Source organism: Rhinolophus sinicus, linkage group LG12 (genome assembly GCF_036562045.2).
Source record: "Rhinolophus sinicus isolate RSC01 linkage group LG12, ASM3656204v1, whole genome shotgun sequence".
In the NCBI taxonomy this organism is placed as follows: Eukaryota; Metazoa; Chordata; class Mammalia; order Chiroptera; family Rhinolophidae; genus Rhinolophus; species Rhinolophus sinicus.
Window position 1 is genome coordinate 20,533,378 of NC_133761.1, and position 24,210 is coordinate 20,557,587.

General features: G+C 34.1%; 1 protein-coding gene across 6 annotated transcripts in view; it reads left to right on the forward strand.

Annotated features, from left to right (window-relative positions):
* Positions 1–24,210, forward strand: part of CSMD3 (CUB and Sushi multiple domains 3) — a 1,090,811-nt gene that overhangs the window by 692,054 nt on the left and 374,547 nt on the right. For all 6 annotated transcript variants that reach the window (XM_074316364.1, XM_074316366.1, XM_074316365.1 and 3 more), the window contains 3 exons: positions 11,059–11,197; positions 15,745–15,932; positions 20,336–20,524. In XM_074316364.1, the coding sequence (XP_074172465.1) occupies positions 11,059–11,197; positions 15,745–15,932; positions 20,336–20,524 (516 nt within the window). The remainder of the gene's footprint in view (positions 1–11,058; positions 11,198–15,744; positions 15,933–20,335; positions 20,525–24,210) is intronic.

Here is a 24,210-nt window from a genome sequence, read left to right on the forward strand (position 1 = left end):
ATGCAGTAATGCAGACCATGAAATTATGTTTTGCTATTAGCCCCTTCAATTAGTGCCTCCCTCCTTTCCTAAAGCATTTCTCATGTGTAATATTAGGGGTATAAACCAGATGACTTTACTGTTCTTTTCCAAACCTTAAATGTTATAGGCTTAGTAGGGTGAACTTGGAAGTCGTTATGACTGTGCTATTATGTTTTAAAAACATAATGAAGTTGCACAATGAAGGACTGAAATAAAAAGAGAAAAAATGGAAAATAACTTTCATTTTTTTTTTTTTTTTTAAATCATACACTGCCCCTGAGCTCATTCATTATTTTAACCACAGTTCCTGACCCAGACTTGGGACATCAGTCAGGAAAGCCTACATTCGTATTTGAAGGAAAAGTATGAGATGGGAGAAAACTTTCTTTCAGACAGAACGAATAGATCTAGTTCAAAGTGACTAGAATGAAGGATAAAGGGACAGAGGTTTGGTGAAGAATCAATGGGTTCCCAAGCATGATGCACTTTGTAAACAATACTAAGCAGATTCAGAATTATCCTGTGGCCAACCGGAAGCCACTTCAGCTCAGAAGTGACATGATCTGAGCCACTCCCTCATCACACTGGGAGTTGTTTGCACTCCCAGGAGACAGACACAGAGGACACCCCCAGCTTGAGTGTTGGTTTAGGAGCTACTTGATGCCTAGCTACATGGAGAGGTAAAAATAACGAGGTCGACACCGACAAATCATTTTATGAATTGCTGCTTAATATGAAAAAGAAATTTCAGGATATTCTTTATTGTGACAAATAAATAGTATTTAATTTTTAAAAAATAAGTAAAACAGAACATTTAAAACTCTCATCTGGCATAGGCCCGTAGGCCCTCCAGACATCCTCAAGATAACTTTATGAAGTTGCTGAAGCAAAAAAAAATTTTTTTTTCTTTCTTTCTTACTTGCTTGCTTGCTTGCTTTTTCTTTCTTTCTCTTCTTCTTCTTCCTTCTTCTTCTTCTTCTTCTTCTTCTTCTTCTTCTTCTTCTTCTTCTTCTTCTTCTTTCTTCTTTCTTCTTTCTTCTTTCTTCTTTCTTCTTTCTTCTTTCTTCTTTCTTCTTTCTTCTTTCTTCTTTCTTCTTCTTCTTCCTTTTGTATGAGTGAAGTTACATGTAGTTGGCTCATCTGCCACGTTCTGGATCCAACACCGAGGTGGAAACATCACTAAGGATAAGGTTGGAGCCAGAAAAGGCAGAATCATAGAGGGCTGGAAGCAATCTTACTATGGCACTCACCAGCTCCCAGACTGCGTTTTAAGCCAGTTTCTAACCAATAAAGCAGACTGCTCTCAATTCCTATATAACTAATGTGGGTTTCACTGCTTAGATTCTAATTAAGGTTTGTAAAGATTTCCTTTAGTTTTGCCTCAATTCTACTTAGGTACTAACAACAAAACCCTGAGAATAGCTGAGAGAAGTTTTGTGTTTTTTTTGTTTTGTTTTGTTGTTTCTTTTGTAAGTTTTTTGTGTGTTTTTTTATCAGCCCTCCCACCACCACCACCACCCCTCCCTCACCCCAGATTCACCATTTCCCAAGCTGTCACACAACCTCTTCCACTTACACAAAGAACTATGTCTGGGAGCCCTCTCTGCCTATCTTCGTTGTTCTTTATACCTTCCATGTTTTGACAGAAAAGGTTTTGCTTATTATTTATTGTAGTTTATCTTTTAGGGTACTATGACTGCCTCCAATATATGTTTAATATTTTAGCTAAAACTTCTTTTTATTATTATTATAGATGATAATAAATATAGATGTAGATGAAATACATCTATATTTATTTGATATAGATGAAATTGATATAGATGAAATAGGTACATGTTTATATATTATGATTAATGCAAATACATTTCTACTTCTATTTTCTTCACCCAAAACATTTCCAAATCAAATGCATCATTGAAAGTTGCTTTTATGAATGGATTCCTGTCTGTTAAAATTAGAAAGTAGAAAGTCATTTTTTTAATTGGAATTTATAGAGCAGAGGAAGTCAGTATAAAACATTTTGATAAGAAAACACAGGGCTTCAACCCACTGAAAGATAGCCCTCTCCACCTAGCTCCTCTCTAACTCAATTGTTTAGGCATTCAGACATATTGATAAATTAGTGATCTGCCCATGTCAACCAGTCTTCAACTCTAAAACTGTGGAAAATCTTTGAGAAAACTAAAACGAAACTTTATTTGCCATAGTCCTTGAATAAGGATTGTTCAGACCAAAAAGGAGAAATGAGATCATGATGTGTTGCAGTTCCATGATCCCACAGCTGAATTTGGATTCGTTTCAGATTTAGCATAAATACAATTGTTGAACAGAATTGGGTTATACATTTTATTCACTGACCTGAAGGTCAACGCTGATGCAGTCACTAAGGATAGATTTAAGCTATTTTTGTGAAAATGTGAACCTCTTTCTCTAGAATGGGTTGATCCAATTTCCTCATGAGGAAGAAAGATTAGATGCTTTTTAAAGCCTTGTGATCTTTCAGTTTTGCTAAGGGAAAACACAAAGCATGAATCACTGTAATCAGCATTGGATCATTCAAGTTGAATTTCACGCTCAGCCTAACTCAGTTTAGTGACAATCAGTGAGTCCTTTCAGGCTTGGGCTATAGCCTGATTCTAACTGGCTCCATCCTGGGCCAGTCTCTGCATGGTGTTTCCTTCACAGATATATCCTGAAGCCATGAAAAATGGTGTAGATGGTCGTCATAGATCTCCTGGCACAGAGATTTTCACAATATACCACTTAGAAAGCATCCTAAATTTCTTCTCTCTCCACCAAAATTTCCCGCTCATTGCAGCTGAATAAACATTCACACTCTCTTGCCCTGTAGTCCCCTCAACCTCCTGCTGCCCTTACATTCCTTTATTATTCTCATCCACAAAGCCTGAGCCCCATATTGGGCACCTTTGAACTTCCTCACTAAATTCAGGCCTCAGTAAGTGCAGTTTTCTCAGGAGAATCTGTTCCCCTGGAATTCCTTCTTTCCACCCCCGTTTTCTTTCTCATAATATAGCCAGAATTGCTTTCAGCAGACTCTGAGGGCATTCATTGCCAGGCTCACCCTGATGATGTCTTTCAAAATCCCTCTACCAGCCTATGTGCTAGGAAAGTTGAAAAACGGGAGAAAGGGGCATGGTGTAACTGCATTTATGTTTATCTTTTCACCTGTGTGTATGTGTCTGTATCTCCTAAAATGGGTAAAGTGGTGCTTTTATTTAATTCTTTTAGTCAAGGGTGTAGTGAGCAAATAGATTTCCTTTACTGCACCAAGCAGTGCAAACTGGAGCCATCCATGACCCTCGAATCCTGTGATCTTTTTCTCACCCAGCAGAATCCCAGAGGATTTCTAGTCATTGAAATTTACCTTGTGACCAGTACAGTGGTACCTCGGTTTTCAAATGTAATCTGTTTCTACTTTATAAAATAGCTGCTTCTCTATTTGCCAGTAATTAACCAACAAACAAATCTCAAAAAAACTTGAAAGAGATACCATACCATGAGACTCAGAACAAAACAGAAAGTTCTATTCCAGGTGTCAAGCAGTGAGCACTAAGTCATCTAGAATTTTCTGTTTTAAAAAGCAAGACAGTTGGACGTAAATTAAGTCTCCTATCTCTGCTGCAGTCACAGAAGGAAACTGTTCCTGGATATAAGGATTTATTACTCTTTGGTGAATGTCATTTTTATAAAATGCTACTAAACTGTACTCATGAAGACTGAAAGATGAGAAGGATTTATTTGCAGACCAAAACTGAGAGCTGGGTCAAAATGTATCCATTATTATGTTACAAAGTCTGAAATACGTATCATTTACTTTTTTAAAAGTGAAATGTTCCTTAATAGTTTAACATTATAAAATTAGTCATCTTCTCATGAAAAAATAAGTTATACAAGTCTAAAATTCTATACTTTGTTCAATTTCATTTTATTAAATATACTACTCAAGCTCATTTTAGTCTCTCTTCCTGGTTTCCCCTCATCTGTGTGATCTCTGTTAGTGTGTGTTTCAGAGCTAGATCATGGATATTTTCTCTTCTCTATTTCCACCTTCTCTATTGATAATTTTCATCCAATCTTCAACTTTAAATGACATGTATGTGCTTATGTCTCTCGAATTTATATATCCAGCCTTCTATGCCCTCAAGTCCAGACTCATATATTTAGCTTCCTACTCAATATTTTCACTTAGATATTCAATAGGCACCTCAAACTTAACCTGTCCAAAACTGATCTGATCTCCCCCAATCACTGCAAACCTGCTACTGTCACAGACTTTCTCCATCATCATGAATAATACTCTCTTCTTCCAATAATTCAGGCCCAAATTCTTGGCGTAATTATTGACTCATTTCTTTCTATCACAGCCATACACAATCCCTCAGAAAAAAAAATCTGTCAGCTCTACCTATGAAATATATTCAAAACGCATCTACTTCTTACTTTCTCTACTGCTCTCATCCTGATCCCAGCAACCGTCATCTCTGGTCTAGGTTACTGCAGTAGCTTCCTAACTAGTGTCACTGCTTCTGCCTTTACTACTATTCAGTTCTATCAGTTCTATAGATATGGTTTGTTGTTCAGTTCACCTGTGCGCACGGATTAGTTTCTTCATAGCCCTTTTTCCTCTGAGACTCAAAGGCTCTGATGCATATATACTATCTGCTTTTCTCCTCCCATTTCCTTGGCTCTTTGTCTCCCATACCCTCTGAACTGTAGCCAGCAATGCCTTCTTTGAGCGAAAGCAATCCCCTCAACACAAATGGAAATAGAATATCGGCTTTCTGGATTACGTGGTCATGTTCTTGAATATAATTAGGACATAATACATTCACTGCATTTCTTTGTAGATAAAGGATTACCCTTAATGAAATATATTGGAAGAGTCAGGTGAATGCTATTGGCTCGAATCTGCTGGTTTAGTTAAGACACAGAGTTAAAACTAACAAAGAAAAGTTGCCCCCTTCTGGAGACTTATAATTATTTTGAATATTACTATCATTATAGTCTCCCTAACAAGAAAAAAAAATAGGAACAAAATGCATAACAAGGTGTAAAAGCAATTTTTTTTTTGTTACTTTGGAATTGGCAACATAGACCTCCAGTTAAGGAGAAAAATTCAATATCCCCCACAAAAAAAAGTTGAGGTCCAAATACCTCCTTCATGACTTATTAAGTGGGTTTTAACTAACTTGTCTTGCTCAGTCATGACCTCAGGCATCTGACTCCCAATTTATATAAGCAACAAAAGAAAAGTAAGGAGATCGAGAGCTACATTTGTATCTATCCTTTTATCATCTATCTACCGTGTATCCCAAAAATAAGACCTAGCCGGACAATCAGCTCTAATGCGTCTTTTAGAGCAAAAATTAATGTAAGACCTGGTCTTATTTTACCATAAGACCAGGTATAATATAATATAATGTAATATAATATAATATTACAATATAGTAAATATATAATATATAATTACAATATAATTGCAATACAAATACAATAATTACAATATAATATAATATTACAATATAGTAAATATAATACTGGGTGCAATATAATATAATACTGGGTCTTATATTAATTTTTGCTCCAAAAGATGCATTAGAGCTGATAATCCAGCTAGGTCTTATTTTCAGGGAAGCACAGTATCTGTATCTATCCATCTGTAACTGTTGGAGTCAAAAGTTGTTCAGAGTATTATTTACCACCCTACAAGAAGAAGGATGCTAATCTCCTTCTCTTTAAGCCAAGTTGAGGAGAAGGGCTCTAGAACAGGGGTGTCCAAACTGTTTTCAACGTTTTTTACCAAGGGCCATATGCGGTAAAATACACAAACAGTCGGGCCCCTCACTCGAGGTGAAGTATGTATTGCCTCACCTGGTTTATTTAAGTAAACAAAATATATTTTTGGAATTTGCTGTGGGCCAATTAACAATGGATTGTGGACCGCAGTTTTGACACCCCTGCTCTAAAAGAATCCCTCATAGAGAATGGAGTTGCCTGTGAGAAAGAGGAACTAGAATCTCCAGTGGATATCTGGTTATACAGTGTACTTCTTGATCTGTCTTCTATTCCCATTGAGCAAGAGAAAGAGAATTGATGACAGCTGGCAGCTTGAAGAGAGGGAAAGCTTGAAAGAGGGGAAACAATTTGGCAAGTTAACTGTGAGTTTCCTACGCATCAAATTAATACCAAAGATGGTGCCCAGTTTTGGCCACCAGGTAAAAGAAACCCAACAACCAGAGATCATATAGAGCACTGCCAAGAGTAACAGCAGGGAGGTGACTGGAAAAGGTTGAGCTTCTTTTATGTCAGGGAATTATGCAGTTAGAGGTCACCCTTACCCATTCTTGGCCTTTCCAAATAACTAATTTATTTTCAGGGAGAACAACCATCTTCCATTATCTGACAAATGGAAGGAATCAGGGACCAATCAGGGTTAATGTGGGAAACAACAGCCAGAGAACTATAACAGTACAATCTTCCTCATCCTAGCCCTTACACACAACAGGAAAGGGACCTAAAAGATTGAGGAAGGGGACAAGTTGAGAATAAGGAATCAAAGTCCTCTCTACTCCAGGTACTGAAATGAATGAAATAATGGCCCTCCTCAGCACCCATCATCCCATCCTCCGAGTCTCTCTGGCTGTTGCTCAAAGATGAACCGTGGGTGGGTGGGTGAGTGGGTGGGTGAATGGAGGGAATGAGGTTAAGAATTTTAAGTTGGACTGGATCAAGTTTTTTAATACAGAAAGTACTGAGAAAATTAGAGGATCTGCCAACATTTTCTTTTCTTTCTTTTTTCTTTTTTTCTTTTTTATTTTTTTTACTTTTTATGGAGAGGGAGATTTGGCAGTGCATGTTTGAAGGCAGTGATTAGGAAAAAACAAACAAACAAACAAACAAAAAAACTAATTCCTGGTTTTGTTCCACCGATTTGAGAATGCTCCATAAAATGCTTACTCAAGCAAGAACTCCCTGCATAGCTATGGCTTATGCTTCTTCCTACTCCCTGATGGGATATCTGAGAGAATTCCAGGAGTGACTAGGATGGGACTGAAGTCCCTGGAGAACTGTTTGGAGGCAAGACTGGATGTGCATGCCTGATGAAATTTCCCTTTGAGGATAAGGGGTTTGCTCTTGAATCTCAATTAGCCTCAAAGGAAAGAAAGCCTTTCTAATTCATAGATACCTCATTCTCTTCAGAGGGAGTTCTTTTGAGGGAGCAATTAGGGTAACAATCTGATGCATAAATCAGAATTTATTTGTGGTTCTCATAAACAGTATGTGTAGTCACACATATGTATGCATATTTATATCTGAAAATAAACCCCTCTGTTAGTTACATGTTTAGATAATATTAAATTCCAGATCTCCTGGAGGACTACAATAAGGGAAACAAATTTAGTAGCAATCTGCAGGGTTGTGCTCCTAGCCTTTGTGGAGCTGGTTATGGGGGAAGGAAGAGTTTATGAAAATGGAAGTAGGTACAGAGTTGTGATTGCTTCTCTTAAATCCCAGACCTTTAATGTCTGTGTTTGTTGCTTCCTCTTTTTATCCTACAAACAAACCCAAATTGTTTCCCGTACTTTTCTTTGAAACATCATCCATTGTGTTGAGGTTGGAAAGAATTGGTGATTAATTGCCACACCTATAACCATAAAGCAAGTTTTAAAAAAAATGGGGGTGAGGGGGAAATGGACCTGTCACTATTTGATAATCCCTGATATGGCATCTCGATTTTGTCATGCACATCTCCACAGAAAGGCTATCTATCAGGCATAGTAGGATGATCACTTTGTAAAATCTCTTATAGCCAGACCCCTGCAATAAAACCAGTTCTCCCAGTGCCCAAACGCCTTCTGAGCACCTAAGTGCCACTTCTCAGATGAAATAAATCTCCTGCTGTGGAACCACAGAACTCCTTAGCACTTTTATTCTAGAGAATTTTGTCTGAATACAGTCTGAAACACTTCTGACGCTTTCACACAGGTCTTAAAACATACTGGGCGTTTTGAATTTGTTAATTCTACTTAAAGTAACACAAAAATGAGTCAAAATTCCAAGTCAAATTCTTTATAACAGACTTTCTTTAGGTCTTAAAAAAGAAAACTGGATAAATGAACTATGTATGTGTACTTTATACTTATCATTTATGCTCTGTTTTCATTGCTTTCAAAATGGGGATTCAGAGGCAACAATCCAAATCACCTTTCTCCCAGGAACCTGGGAGATTATCAATGAGAATCTTGGAGCTACCAGCCAGCCACATTCTCTTAGATTTTGTCAGTATGGTTTGTGGGCCAACAGCAATAAAATAAACAGTTATTTTGGTGGGGTGAGGATCTTGTTAAGGCAGATTTTGGGGTCCCACCTTACAACGACTAGAAGTGCATTCTGAGAATCTGTACTTTAACAAGTTCCCTGGTACCCACTAAGATGTGAAGGTCACAGTGACCATGAGGCTTTTCCTGACTGACCTTTACTGAGCATCATCTCTCTCACACCCTCTTGGGGAGTCAATGACATATCAAGAACTTCTGTCAGAAACACTCCATATGTCCAGGACCTTTTCTCATTAAAATACTTTACTCTGTCTTTAAGATATGATAATTTAAATAATTATTATGCACATAATTTTATTTTTGAAATGCATAATAATCCATACTTTTGGAATAATACTTTTTGAGAGTTCCAACCCTATATGTAAGAAAAAGAAACTTCTTCAGAATATGTCGTAAGTTAGCTTGAAGAAGAGTCATTTTTTAGCAGGGTCATCATTCAGAAAAGAAACAGAAACCTCATCATTATGTTGCTCCCTTGCTTAAAGCCCCCTCCTAGCAGCTTCTCTCACACTTAGGACTGAGGGCCCAGACAAAATGCTTCCGGGTACTCTTTGTGGCTTATTACTCACTTGTTAATTTCATGACTTGTAACCTCTTTTAATGATGGTTAGACTTAAATGCACAAATACTTTCCTAGAACAATATGAGGTGATAATATATTAAGGATCTTTGTGAGAAAGCCTCAGTATTTCTGGGAACTTCTCTCACCAAAATACTTTATTCTGTTTTTTAAATATGGTAATTTTAGTGACTATTATGCACATAATTTTATTTTTGAAATGCATAATAACCCTACAGGAGACCTAATTATGAGTCATCATAACAGGGAAGAGTAAATAATCTTCATGAAAATGGTCTCCTTTAAAAGCTTTTTAGGAAATAATTAAATTCTACTATGGAAGAAAATTTAGTTTTATATGAAAGTTGTTTCTCATAGAAATAAATTTTGGCAGTTTCACATAGAAAAATATTTTTTTCAAATGAACATTTTACAGTAATACTTGATTCCTAGGCCAATTTATAAATATTTTTTAAATTTTATTTGGGTTACATCAAATTATTTGAAGAATAAAACAGTAAAAAACAGAATCTGGTGCAATAGGTTTTATAAATTCTGTAAGGTGGATGGAAACAAACAACAAAAATAAGAACACATGGGGTAGAGTTCAAATGCAAAGATTTAAAGAAAAAAAAAACTATAACATAGAAAGTCTTTGGGAATGGTCTGTAATGTGTTGAAAAGCTGATATATTTGATACGTTTTCTTTCTGAGTAACTTTTGATAATTCAAATACTTTTTGCATTATTTTTCCCCCTGTGTGTACTTCCTGAAGGTTTAGAGGAGACTAATGTAACTGGGCTGCTGAGTAGAGGGGAAAAGTTCAGAGACCAGGCCAGAGAGGAAGCAACAGCTGGATCATGCAGGGCCATGTTGATCAATGCAGAAAGATGCCAATGAAGGGCATGGTCAGATTTGTGGTTTAAAAAGAAAAAAAATCACTCTGGCTATAGCATGGAGGGAGGATAGTTAAGGTGGATGAAGAGATGAGTTAGGAGGGTCAGTTAGGAGGGTTTACTTCAGGGATAAGATTATGGTAATTTGAACTGTTATGGGAGTTACAGACTAGAGATAGGCAAGAGTGAGCTTTATTTTAGGTTGGATAAGGGAGTAAATGCTAAGGATAATGGAAATATGAAAGATGACAGCCTCTGGTTCACTGGCTTATGCAACTCCATGGATGGTAGTTTCATTTATAAAGGCAGGAAATAATGGGAGAAGACAGGTTTTGAGGTCCTATTTTGTAAAAACTGACTTGAAAATACATTTTAGACTTTTAAGCCTTGTGAACCTTGGCAAGTTGCTCTTTTCTGAACTTTCTTTATTCATCTTCCATCTTAGTGTAAAATGAGGCGTTGACACTAAAAGACTTAATCAAGTAGCTACTGAAATTACAATGTTATCATTGTAGTTTCAGTTTTGTGTGAGTTTAAGGAAAAGCCATAGATTGAATACTTGTGGGTTGAATGCAGGAAATACTTGATAAGTAATTAAGGAAGCTAAGAATTTGAATCTGATGTTAAAGGGAAAGGGATCAAAATACATGTTTAGAAAAGAGAATGAATGGTATGATCAAACTGTAATTTGAAGAACATTATTCTGACAGCTGGACTGAAGCAAGAGAGAAATTAACAGATGGGAAATTAAGGAAGATCAATGAATTAATGAAGGCCAAAATTGTAGTAGAGACTGGAAAAGGGAAAATCAAAGTTTTAGGCAGTGTGTAGCACAAATTAGTAGTGTTTGATAACATAAAGCAGAAAATTAAAGAGAAACTAAAATTAACAAGTTACTTTATTTTTCAAGCTTTGAAGATGAAGATAATGGAGACACAAGAACGTAGTTAAGAGGCATTATTGGGAACTTTGAGGATGATCTGTTCTTCTGACATGTTGACTGTGTAGCTATGCCATCGTTTAAAAATTAATTTACCGTTTTAAAGAAAAATAATCACTCAATAACAGAAGGACTAGATGCACTTCTACTTTCAAAACATTATGAACTAGCATTTAATAAGTACATGCAGAGATTCATTTTAAAATTTATAGTTAGTATTAACAATAATTTCTGCAACTTGTTCTGAAAGTTCTAATCTTGCTCTCTGATTTCGTGTTTCAGCTCCATGCGGTGGCCATTTTTCAGCTCCCAGTGGATTGATTCTCTCACCAGGATGGCCAGGATACTATAAAGACTCTTTGAATTGTGAATGGGTGATTGAAGCTGAACCCGGACACTCTATCAAAATTACATTTGAAAGGTCTCTGGAAACATTTTTCTACCTTTGAAAAATATATATTATCTAAAAGAATACTCGACATTCTCCATTTTATTTACCAAATCAATATATAATTTTACTGCAGTAGTCAACTATTGTGCCTTGAATGCTTCAGACTGTTTGCCCACTTTAACCTTTCAGTGTTCAACTTTATTTTTTATTTGTTTAATGCTGTATCAGTACTATTGAGATCTGCAAGATGATATATATATATATGTATATATACATATATATATATATATATATACACATATATATATGCAAATTACTTAGATATGAACATATGACCTTTAAATCAATGACTTTAGTTGGCCTATATTTTGAAGGACTTATGAATTCTGCTGTGCTAGATCTCAACAGGCAAAGGTGCTATAAACACGGTTAAATCAATACCATGTTGCCGCATAAGATAGTTATGTACACTGCCTATCTTAACAAGTCCTTCACAAAAATGACTGTATCAAATTAAAGTGTGTTAGTGATTGGTTAGTAGAGTCCTGCTTTTTTTTTTCCCTAGGGTAATTAGTATTAATTAATTTGAATTAGTTTTATTATTATCTTTGTAGTGAAAGAGTATATAACAGTGATGGTTAAAATGTTAAAAGAATGAAGCTTCTGATCTGTGATTGGATCACTATTCAGAAATCCACATATAAGTTTCTATATAATTTCCCAATTATATTGTTGACTCCCCTTATCTCCCAACCCCTTTCTTTAAAAAAGAAAAAGTAAAGAAACCTTTGTAAACATTGTATTCATGTGATAAGTATATAAATATATAAATATAGTGGAATTATGCTCTGATGAGTGAATTTTACAAGCACACACACACACACACACACACATACACATACACACATACACACACACGCATAAAACACAGACGTGCCCATACCATTCTTGATTTGGAGCTATTTGAACAGAAAATTATTTAAAGATCTTCTCCCATTTCTTCTTTCTTGAGGCCCTTTAGATGTATGAGATTTTGTGTTAGGGCTGCCTGCACTCCATGAGCTTTGTCAGAAAACCGGTTCCTTTAAAATAATTCACATTGTAAAGAGCTGTCACATGGTTATTCATAACTCAGTAGGAAAACAATAAGCCAGGGACTTAAATTAAGTTAAAAAACAAATGAGAGTTTTATCCATTAGGGTAGTAGCATAAAATAGTCAGTTGGAAATCAGAAATATGTGTATCTGTCACTTCCTTGTTTCGTGACCTCATAATATCTTAATGCTTAATGTTTCCGTTAACATTGTTTTAAGAAACAAGATAGATCTGAAATACCTAACAAGAATTACATTCTTAAAAAAACCTTATTTTCTTCTGAATTCCAGCCAAACTCTCATAAGGATACTGTTTGCCAACTCTTTAAGAGCCCATCTCATTCTCAGAATCTTTTTTTATAGAATTTGGTTCCAAATAATCAATTGTATTTATTACAGAGTTATGTCACTTGCTTTCTAGTACTGATGAGTAACTTAAATTAATTTGATTGAAGACAAAATTTTTAAATAATAGATAATATAATTAAGGTGGTAGGATAATTGTTTTGCAGTGTTTTCAGTATTCTCAAATGTAGCAATTGGTTAGAATTAATCTACAGAAAAAAAAACTAAAAAACATGACAAATATATTAGACGTTAGTTAGCTTTTTGAGATTTCCCAAAGTAGCTTAAGTCAGTGAAATTTTCAGAAATATATATCTTTCAACAAATGCATAACAAAGCAACTGTAACACCAATGAACATATGCAATTTTTTTAATGTTTGTCTCTTCCTCACAACCAAACACCATTAACAAGTGTTATCCACAGATATGCAGAGAAATATTTGCTTTGTTTTTTCCCAGTTCCTAAATTTTCTCAATATTTGACAGCTCCTAACTAAACTAATTTTACCATTAATTTTCCTAAATCTGTTTCTGTTCCTTTCTATTCCTTTTCTTGTCCTCAACTACTTGACCACCAGCTATCAGCATCAGTCTCCCAGAGAAAAATTTTCTTTTTAAGTTAATGAGGACAATCTCAGTTTAGCCAAAATAGGTTTCAATTGCATCAAGAGTGTTTTTTAAAGATGACAAAAACTGAAAAAGATTAGATCCAGTTTCTTTTTTAATATCCTCTAGTGGTTCCATAACATTTATTTATGATAAACAATAAATTTAATGTCATAAACAAATTAACATTAGATGGAGGCAATTCATGGAAAATTTATACAGCTATCTTAAAACACAAAGTGAAATAAATTCAAATTATTGTGTAACCCTATTACATTTCCTTCGTTATTATAAAGAATTTTTATAGTTCTTAGGGAAAATCCATGACGATATTCTTTTTAAAGATTCATTCCTACTTAACAGTGTTCTCTATATCACCAGTTAATGGTCCTGTTCTATTAAGAATTAAGTTTCTTTATGCTTCAATTCAGGGTAATCCCTGATTCTTCTGTGCATTTTAATTTGGTTATTATCAGCTGATTAGCTATCAAAGTGAAACTCCAATTTCAATACCACAATAGACTGACTACGAAACAACCACATAATGGATTCATAAAGCACAGTTGCAAATATGTGTGTTCATGTACATTTCCTATTCTTAATTATATTTTGGAAAGGTATTTTAGAAAAATGTAATATACTCCAGGTTGTAAAATAAAAAGTAAGATAAACTTATGAAATCCATTCATTTCACTAAATGTATTGTTTAATAGGATATAACAGTGGTACATATTGAAAAGTATTTCAATTGTACTTCTTAAATAGCATTAAAATACACACTTAATTTTTATTATCGATATGCCATGTTCATAATCCTATCAGAGATTTTATAATGAAATAAAGTTTCTAATTTTTAAATTTTCCATTCAATTTGTTTTGACCAGGTTTTGAGTTTTATTTGTCTGTTTGCTTTTTTAAAGGATAATGTAGTTTAATATTGTAATGCTGGAAAAGACTGTTAGGTATGATACTGAAAGTGGTTATCTGAAAATTGGTGTACATTTCAATTGAAAATTATTTTTTAAAGTGTACTGGAGATAACTAGCTACCAAAAATGTATTAAAAGATACATTTTACAAAGGTGAAAATGCATGGTTAAAACTGCAGTGTCCAAGTATAAAGTATATTGAGTGTTGTAGTTTTTTGTTGTTTTTTTCCTGTAAATTGTTAACAGCGATAGAGAAAAGAAAGATAATTTTATCTTTAAAATGTATTCATTCATCCATGTACATTTATCCAACAAATATTTATTGCTTGTCTGCTACACGCAAAGAATTGACAAATACTGACACTGTCTGACCTCATGGAACTTACAGACTCTTAAAGGAAACAGTTATCAAACAAGCAAACACTACTGTGATTAGTGTCACGGAAGGCACAGTAAATTGTGACAGTGTAATAGGAGAACTAACTTACACCTTGATGTTAGGTAAGGGCTTTCTGTGGAAATATTTAAGCTGAACACTGAAAAATCTCTAGGAACACCTTGGTGAGGATAGGAAAAGAATTTCCTGGGCTTCAGGATCTTCATGGGCAAGGAAGGAAGATATTCAGTTTTCCATGATACCATGTGAAGTTTTTCTACAGCAAAGATTTGTGATTCGGGATCCAGAATATGGTAGAATCTTGCAATTGAAGGAAGGAATACTATATGGTATTTTTATTAATATGTTATGCATGCTAAAAGTAAGTCTGTGTCGATTGCAGTTTGTAACACAAGTGAATCTTTTTAAAAGATTGAAAATGATAGGAGTAACAACAAACAAGAATCTAAAAATAAAACCAGCCAGCTGAGCATAGTGGTTAGGAACAGATACCTGTATTTGAGGCCTAGCTCTGTCATTTAAGAAAACGTAATACTGTTTAAGTGCTGCATGCCTCAGTTTTCTTATCTGCAAAGTGAGTATTATAATAATAGGAGCTAACTTATAGGGCAAGTGGGAGAAGTACATAAACTAATATGGATAAAGTAGTTTATCTTCAGGCACTTAGTAAACATTAACTACATCGTCATTATCTCTACCTACTTATAATTAGAACTACTGTTTTGAAATAAAATCTATATGAACATTTTAATGGCGAGAATATTTGCCCAAAAAACACTATATAAAGCAGAGGTCAGATTTAAAATATAAGGCAAATAAAATGAAAATCTGATCTTCTTAATGAAGAGTAAATATAAATCATATAGTTTTCCCTAGAAATAAGGAAAGCAAAGAACGCTGACTCTAAAAATACACCTCATTAGTGAAAAGGCCATTTATTTACTGAGGACAATCCATAACATTTGAAAGAAATCTTATGAACAACAAATATATACACATACCTTTTTAGTGACAATTCTATCTAGGAATAAGAGTTTATAACTTTGGTATTTTCAAATGATGGGGGACTTAAATAACATATATTAGATAAGCATAGTATAAAATGGTAAAAAATTTAAATAATAACTTAAATAACAATCTAAGGTGTTATTTTGCTATATAGTGTTATTCTAACACTGTATTTTCACATGTGTCTCTTAATTTTAGATTTCAGACTGAACTAAATTATGATGTTCTGGAAGTTCATGATGGGCCAAATCTTCTGTCACCCTTGCTTGGATCTTACAATGGCACACAAGTGCCCCAGTTCCTATTTAGTAGCAGTAATTTTATATACCTTCTATTTACAACAGACAACAGCCGTTCTAATAATGGTTTCAAGATTCATTATGAAAGTAAGTAATGCCAAAATGTTTTTTGATAATTTTGTGTTCTCTACTTTTGATTTCACCTTTTACCATTGTATCTCTAAAAGAACTAGGAGATTAATTAAAAAAAAAAAAAAGATAAATTAAAGCTTTCCTTGGCCAATGAGAATGCTAATGGTTTACAAAATATATATTTTAATAAATTCTGAAATAGATTTTCCAACAATATCTAACATCATTAAGAAAGGCAATACTAAAGAAATGTCAGAAATGTCAAATAAATTTTTAAAAAATGAGCTCACATACTATTGTTTGTACATGGTCTGAAAAGCCAACAATAGTAAAAGTCAAAGATGTATATGAATGTTGAAAAATTCACATTTATTTAATAAATTCAATCATTCTTTCATATTTTACCCCACTAATTGCACACAATTCCCATTTAAAATATTAAATTTTATTTTGTATAAAGTATTGAAAATTATATTAACATTGAAAAGTAAAATATATACACATATATTTAAATAGGGCTAACATAACTGGTCATAGTCTATATATTAAAATATTTAACTAAGGTGTAATTTACAGTTTTGAAATCAGCTTATAATAATTTCACTTAAAAGGTTATTTTTTGGTTCAAAAGTCTAAAACATATCTTGTATTTAAAAAAATGTTGATACTAGTATGTGCATAGAAACAAGTCTGCTTTATTTATAAGCATCTGACATATTTGTACATGCAATGTATGGGTATGTACATACATATAAATTTATATATGTACCCATTTTCATCTAGAAATACATTACCATATCTTTTCATGAAAAACTGTTTTGGTGAAAGGATCTAGAAGCCCATTTATGAGGGTCACTGCAAGATAGCAAGTGTAAATAGATATCACTTCTCCTATGACTCCTCCCCCTCAATAAAATATTTTTGCATTTGATATTTATAAATTTATATTCCATATTGGGTGTCTCCAGTATATCTGGTCAATAGACTCATTGGTCTTGAAACCATAATCAATATATATTCACTGCTTCTTTCTTTTTAATCTTCTTATACACAATATTGTTTAATTTATTAACCTCCCTTTATTTAGACCGTTATGGCATGGAAGTATATTTTCTAAACATTATTCTAAAATGCAACAGGAGGATTAACATGTACTTGAGAATTCAAATGAACTGAAAGACCTTAACTGACATCTTTAGTTTAACGTGTATTTATTAAAGCTGAGTCAGAGTAGTGTCACTTTTTTTTAAAATTGATTCCAACATTAATTCTCACTAGCAATTACTTTTTATCAATATGCTACAAATAGGCAGACACCTTTTCTTTTACTCCATTGCTATATCCTATGCCCAATTAATCACATTCAATCCCACTTCAACCAAGATATGTGGTCTGTATCATGTGCCAGACACATGGCTATTTTAAAGATTAAATGAAACAACACATGCCAAGTGTTGTTATAACAGGTAAGATATGGTAAGTGGTCAATAAATAATAGCTTTTATGTTTCTCCTCTATAAACTTACCAGATGAGGAATAAAAACAGGAGGTCACACTCAAATGCATTCCTTTGTTACAGAAGAAGAAATGATTCATGACAATTGTTAAGGGCAGTAAAGCAGACTTTTACCACAATGGAGTTGCTGTATTAGGGCAGAGAGATTGAGGTCACCTCTGACTATAAGGAGGTTTCTAGCCAAGTAGCAGGTGAAAATGAAGAAGGCATATTAGAGGTTGGGGGATTCTGGCTTAACCTACCAGGGCAGGATTTGTTCTGAAGGCAGGCCAGGGTGCTAAGATATTAAGGGCCAAGAAATGAGGGGTTTCATCACATATCAATGGAGGGAAATTATCAATAAACTGACCCAATAAGATTTTTGCTAAAACTAGACTAAATGGGCCATGGACAGAGTCCAGGGGTGACGTTTAGTCTAAAAGAGGAATCAGAGGAGTCTGCCAAAGTTTGATCAAGGCAGAGAGCCTTTGTCACAGTCAGCATTTATCACCTATAGGCCGTTGGTGACATAGTCCAAGTTATTATTGAGGGCTAGTGCCTAAAAAGGCTGAGTGGAGGCCAAGCTAGAAGTAGAGGAGAGACACTGGATATTGGTTTTGGTCAAATTTGCCAGGAGGCAGTAACTTTCTTCTTAAATTAGCTTCTAAGAAATAACTTTCTCTCATTTTTATTTTATTCAGTCTTATGGTTTATTTACTATTGTGATATATCTCTAACATCAGGAACCCTTTCTTATCAGGAGCACAAATAAACAAAAACCTTTCTCTTGATAATTTTCACTTGATAACTTTCCCAAGCTGAATGTAACCAAACTATCTTTTTTAAACAAACCATTCAAGAGCCTGAAAAGCAATGGAGTAAAACTTTAATTATTATACTAATTTAAACTTTCAAAATATATTTGGTGTTTGGTGAATTTCTTTCTTTTTTTTTTTCTTTTTTTTTAAATTATATTTATTTGAAAAAGAAAACTGGATTTCTCCAGAGAACCAAAATTCGATGGGAAGGATTTTTTTTTTTGTAATGCTACACTGGTTGGACTCTAGACTTTCAATGTATTCCCTTTCCAGGGACACTTTTTCCCCACTCTATCATTCTGTACTGGATGCATATAGTACAGTAGAGAACATAAAATAAATGTATCATCCATCAGTTGGAGAAACGAAAAGGACAAATCAAAGGAGTAACTTGTCCTATTCACTGACCTCTACTCGGAGTAATCTGAAACAATTAAAATCACTTTTGGATAATTAAATTTTTTTGGTATGCTTTTCCCTTAATTTACATTTTATGTGACCTTTTCAAACCCCCACTTTCCTGATTTCTTAAGATATCACTACAACATGAGAGTATTGAATAAACGAAAGTTATATATGAGCTAGAGCATTAGAAGATCAAGACTTGAAGGAGAGTGGATCTGAACTTGTCAGTTAAAGTTTGAGAAGATTATGTAAATTAAAGGGAAAATTGAGGGTATAAGTGGCAGAGAAATAAAGTGTAAAACTAGTGAGGAGATTCACCGGACTGGTAATGAAAAATGACTATTGGGAGATAATGGAAATTAAGAATAGTGAGTTCAATTTGGGAGTTTTAAATTTAATGATGCTAACTTTGAATGTACTGCCATTAACAACAGAAGGGTACAAAAACAATGAAATAACAAGTTTCAGGGATATAGGTCCTAAACTGTATATAGAACAGATTGGAGATGAAAGATACTGAAAGAAAATCCAGACATTGTAGTTTGTCTTATAGACTTGAAGTAATTAAGGACTTTGGTAAGGTAAGAGAATAAATTACATTATGCTTTTCAGTGAGGGTAGATTTCACACGTATTTTGTGAAGGAAAAAAATTCTGAGAGGGATTCAAAGATGAATGAGGATTTCAAAGCCTTGGGTTGCCTAGAACTATGGTCATACTTAGAAGAGGAATATAGCAGGTAAAAGTAATTTTGTTGCAGATAAAATTTTGTTATATTTTAGTTCCTCATTAAAAACAGTATTTAAATGAAATGGATATGGTTCATAAATATACCTAAAATGTACAATTTATCTCTTTAAAATAGAACTTCTTTTATCATTTTGTTGGGCTTCATTTTAAAATTGGGTAGCTTATACAAATAAATATTTTCTCATGTAATTTAATATGATATATAATTTTTGAAAATGCTAATTATTATTTTTTGGATTATAAAAACAGTAGTTAGTCATTGTTTAAATCTCCCTTTTACAAAGGATAAGAATTATTTATTTTACCTTACTCCAATTCTCAAATGGGGATATATTTTCACCCCAGGGAACATTTGCCAATATCGGAGACATTTTTGATTGCCATGACTACAGGAGTGCCGTTGGCATTCTAGCAGCCAGGGATGCTGCTAAACATACTACAATGAATAGGACAGCCCCAACAGCAAAGAATTATTCCACCCAAAAAGTCAATAAGGCTAAAGTTAGGAAACCATATCTTATTAAGGGAAAAGCATCGTTGTGGTGTGCTCTCAGTTAGGAATTATAAATCTCAGGGAAGCTTTGAGGCTATTGTAAATTCCCACAAGTAGCCACCAGAGGACTTGCACTGTTTTACTTAGAAAAGTACTGGTGTTCATACTTTCTTATATGTAAAAATGCCTCTACTCTTATATATATATATATATATATATATATATATATATATATATATATAATTTTTTTATCAAAATGATGAAGTTCAAATATAAAAATTGCTTAAAATGTTCAAACACTTTGTAAATAAATTTCTGGGTTTTAAAATACAGCGATGGATACATTAATTTATTTGTGAAAATCATAATTCACAATTGTTTCAAGATAGAAATTAATTTCAACAAATCTGATTCCCATTTCAAGCAAATCTGATTCCCATATTCCTTTTGTTTCCCAGGTGTTACAGTGAACACCTATTCTTGCTTGGACCCTGGCATCCCTGTACATGGCCGCCGCTATGGTCATGATTTCTCCATCGGATCTACTGTTTCATTTAGCTGTGATCCAGGATACAGGCTGAGCCATGAAGAGCCCCTTCTATGTGAAAAAAACCACTGGTGGAGTCATCCACTCCCAACCTGTGATGGTAAACATTCATTTAATATATGCAAAATAAACTGATTTATAAACCCAAAATAAATCAATATAGAATGAATATTGATAATCAACCAAACTTAGCCCATGCCTAAAGATACTATATGTATTTTTTAAATGTGCTGCGGTAATTATTTTAAGTGCATGTTGTGTGCTTGGACTCTTTGACAAAATAGCATTGAAAATGTCAAACTGGTATCAGATGAATGTACTGAAGGGTTAGAGCTCCTGTCTGGGAAGGCAACATGTGCCAATTCAAATTCTACCTAGCTACACAGCACAGTGGTAGCACACCCAGACTTCCCTGTGGTGGCAAGGTCCTGGTTATGATGAATAATATACCAGTGTCCTTTGTCACTTCTTTGTTTCTATGGCGAATAAGTCAGAAATGCTTCATTTTTCAGAAAAGACATGAAAATGCAGTACAAGAAACTGCTTCCCTAAGATTGGAAAGTGCATTCATATGTGCTATATCAAAAAGGACACACAATGCAAATTTATGCATTATTTAGTACTGGGATTTAATTTTTATTTGTAACACTATTTCCAACTTCTGCACTTTTTTTTAAATTTCTAAATGGAAGATCACATTGTTCATTTAATTATTACATTTTCCACTACTGTTAGTGCTATCATTTTTTAGTAAAGCTTTAGTCCAATTTGTTTTTATAACGAGGTATGAAAAGAATCATCAGCACATTTCCCCTGGACTTGGTATAGTACCATTTATAATAAACAGCGTTCTTGTGATTGTAAGTGACAGAAACCCAATTCTAACTAGTTTTGAAACATAAAAGTAGAATTTGTTGTTCAACTACTCAAATCTTAGAAAAGGCAGAGGTGGTGTACTTCCCATAAATAATTCTAATCATGAATTCAAATCTTTTCAGGGAGCTCTCCATTTTCTACCTAGACTTTTCTCTGTGCATTGACATAATTCTCTTCAATTGCAGTCAGTCTTTTTCCACCTAGGAGATTGGCAGTGGAGACTACCCTTTCAGGAAGATGGAAATGAATAGCCTCAAGTTATTATGATCAGAGAAGAATGAGAGTGTTTCCTTGTTCCTCCAATTAGAAAAATCCCAGGAAAGGTCTCTGATTGGTCCATACTTGGACCAGTTACCGTAGTAAAAGAGAAGAGTCCATTATGATTTGATTTGTCCAGGTCATGTGTCCATCCCGATATTGAGACAAATTATAGTGGTATAAAGACACTGTGCTTGCCAGGCCCTGGTAAAGCCACATGGTTGGCATAAGTAAATTCACCAAGATAGAAAGGCAATGTTATCAGAAGTTGCAGGAGAATAAAAATAATGCCTCAGCATACCAACATGTTTAAACTTTATTAATAATAAAAGTGAATATGAATATCTAGTTTTACCAGAAGCAATGCAGACCCTCATCATCTCTTGTCAGTACAACTACAATTAAACTTAAATTTGGTCCCCAACTTTTTCAGTCCCATCTCCATCCTTCACACCAAGGTTATTTCATGTTATACCTCATGTCAAAAATACCTGATTGGCTTATGTTATGTAGTGATGAAATTTCAAATTACTAATCATGGAATCCATGATCTTTAACCATGTACACTCCATCCTTCCCAGTTTTTCCTCCTTTCTGCATTCTTGCAAGTCATCTTTTTTTGAAAGATCAGATCATGTTGCTTTGAACCTCCATCTTGATCTGTCCTCCCCTTTTGTATTCCCAATTCATTCTGAGAATAACTGTACAAGGAATGAATTATATTCATTTATTTACTTATTTTTTAATGCCTGAGCTTTGTATAAAGCAGCTACTTAATTTTTCCATGACTTGAACTGAATTGAACGATCATTATCACCTAGTAAACTGATTTGTTTAGGTCTTTCCTACAATTTAAACTTTTTCTCCAGAGGCAACTAATCTAAATTTCCTGAATGAAAGGGAGGAAAAGTGAATAAGCAGAATTTATTTTCCTGATCCAAGAAAGTAACCTCAATTGACCTAGATTGCCTAGATATTCAAGGTACAGCATGCTTCACTCTTACAGAGTTCTTGCGGTGTCTTCACAGCCCATGATTAGCTGATTCACAAAACAAACTAGATAATGAGGGTTGATGGTAAAAATAATGATAGCTACCACTTATTGAGGATTTACCATGTGCTAGTACTGATACAAGTGCTTTACATATATTAACTCACTTTATCTGCAAAATAACTCTATGAGGTAAGTGCTGTTATGATCACCACTTACAGATGAGAAAACTAAGGCAAACAAAGATTAAGTACCTTGCCCAGTGTCACCCCACTAGTTAGTGGCAGTCAGGATTCAGACTCTGGCAGCCTCAATTGAAGTCCTGTGCCCAAGTCCACCGCTACACTGCCTCCTGCCCACGCTCTCCACAATAGTAAAGTACTAACATTATTTAAAATCAAAGTATAATGATAGAGTCTTTATTCTTCCCTCAGTAATGCTGCATATTTATTTTAAGAATTTTGCATAAAAAGTACATTTAGTCTTTAAATAACTTATGGATACTCTGTACTACTTGGAGTGCGTGACTGAAAAACAGGACATTACCCTTTTTGGTTGTCAGTTATGTTGTATGGAAAGCGTGCTTGGACTTCAATTATGTTTTCTATTTACTTAAGTTTCTGAGTAAAAATAGATTCTTTCTAAATTAATCTTGTTTTTCTATTGACCAAAGATCCTTTAACCTAGTCAGAAATAGTTCAGTTAGATTCAACACTATTTAGGAAACTCAATACCAGATTACCTCAACTTTTCTCTTTCTAGCAATGCTACCTGGAAGAAATCAGGGAAGAGAGTAAAGTGAAAATTCACTTTTCTGTTGTCCCAGGGAAGCTGATCAAGGATCAGAGCCATGGCCATGAGAGTTGTCACCTGCAAGTGGAATGGAATTAAGAGTCAACACCTCTGCTTGCACTAGAATACCCACTCTTACTTGGCTATATCTTTGTTTCCTTTAATTTTTAATACTGATAAAATTATCCAGTATACCATAATCACTGATAGTTCTTAAATGTGGTAGAAGACATTGTAAATGGATTTGATTGTGATCTGTTCTCAAATAAATGAACATTGAATCAAATTTTAATTTCTTTGACCTCACTTAATAAACACTTATTTATCCTGGAGTATCTACTTAAAAATCTGTACCTGCTCAAAAAAATCTGTACCTTTTTGTTCATGATATTTCCCAGAGAAATGCAGAAACACAGAAACAACCTTCCAAATTTTTAGTTTACTTCACTGTTTTAAAAGGAATTCTACGAAGAATGGCAAATATCCCTTTAGGAATTGGAAAGAAATAGTTTTGTATAATTAGCAATTTAGTGTCTTTAAGCATAATAAAAGAGGGGCTGCTAAACAATTAATTACTCATGTTTAATTTACCACCAGTTTATGCAAATTTATGACCAGTTTATTCTTAGAAATTAGAAATGTATAAATATGTGCTTCAAATTCAAATGTGGAAAGTCCATCTGCATTCTCTTGGGGCCAGTAGTAATACTCAGAGGCTATTACATACCTTTCCCTTCTCTACTGCTGAAATGGATGGAAAGATTTCCTGATATTGCAGAAGGTCTTTACACTGCTGTTATAAACAGGAAGTAATTAAAGATAACAAAATGAGATTCGTTCTATTTCCTGAGAGGAGAGAAGTGGTTTGT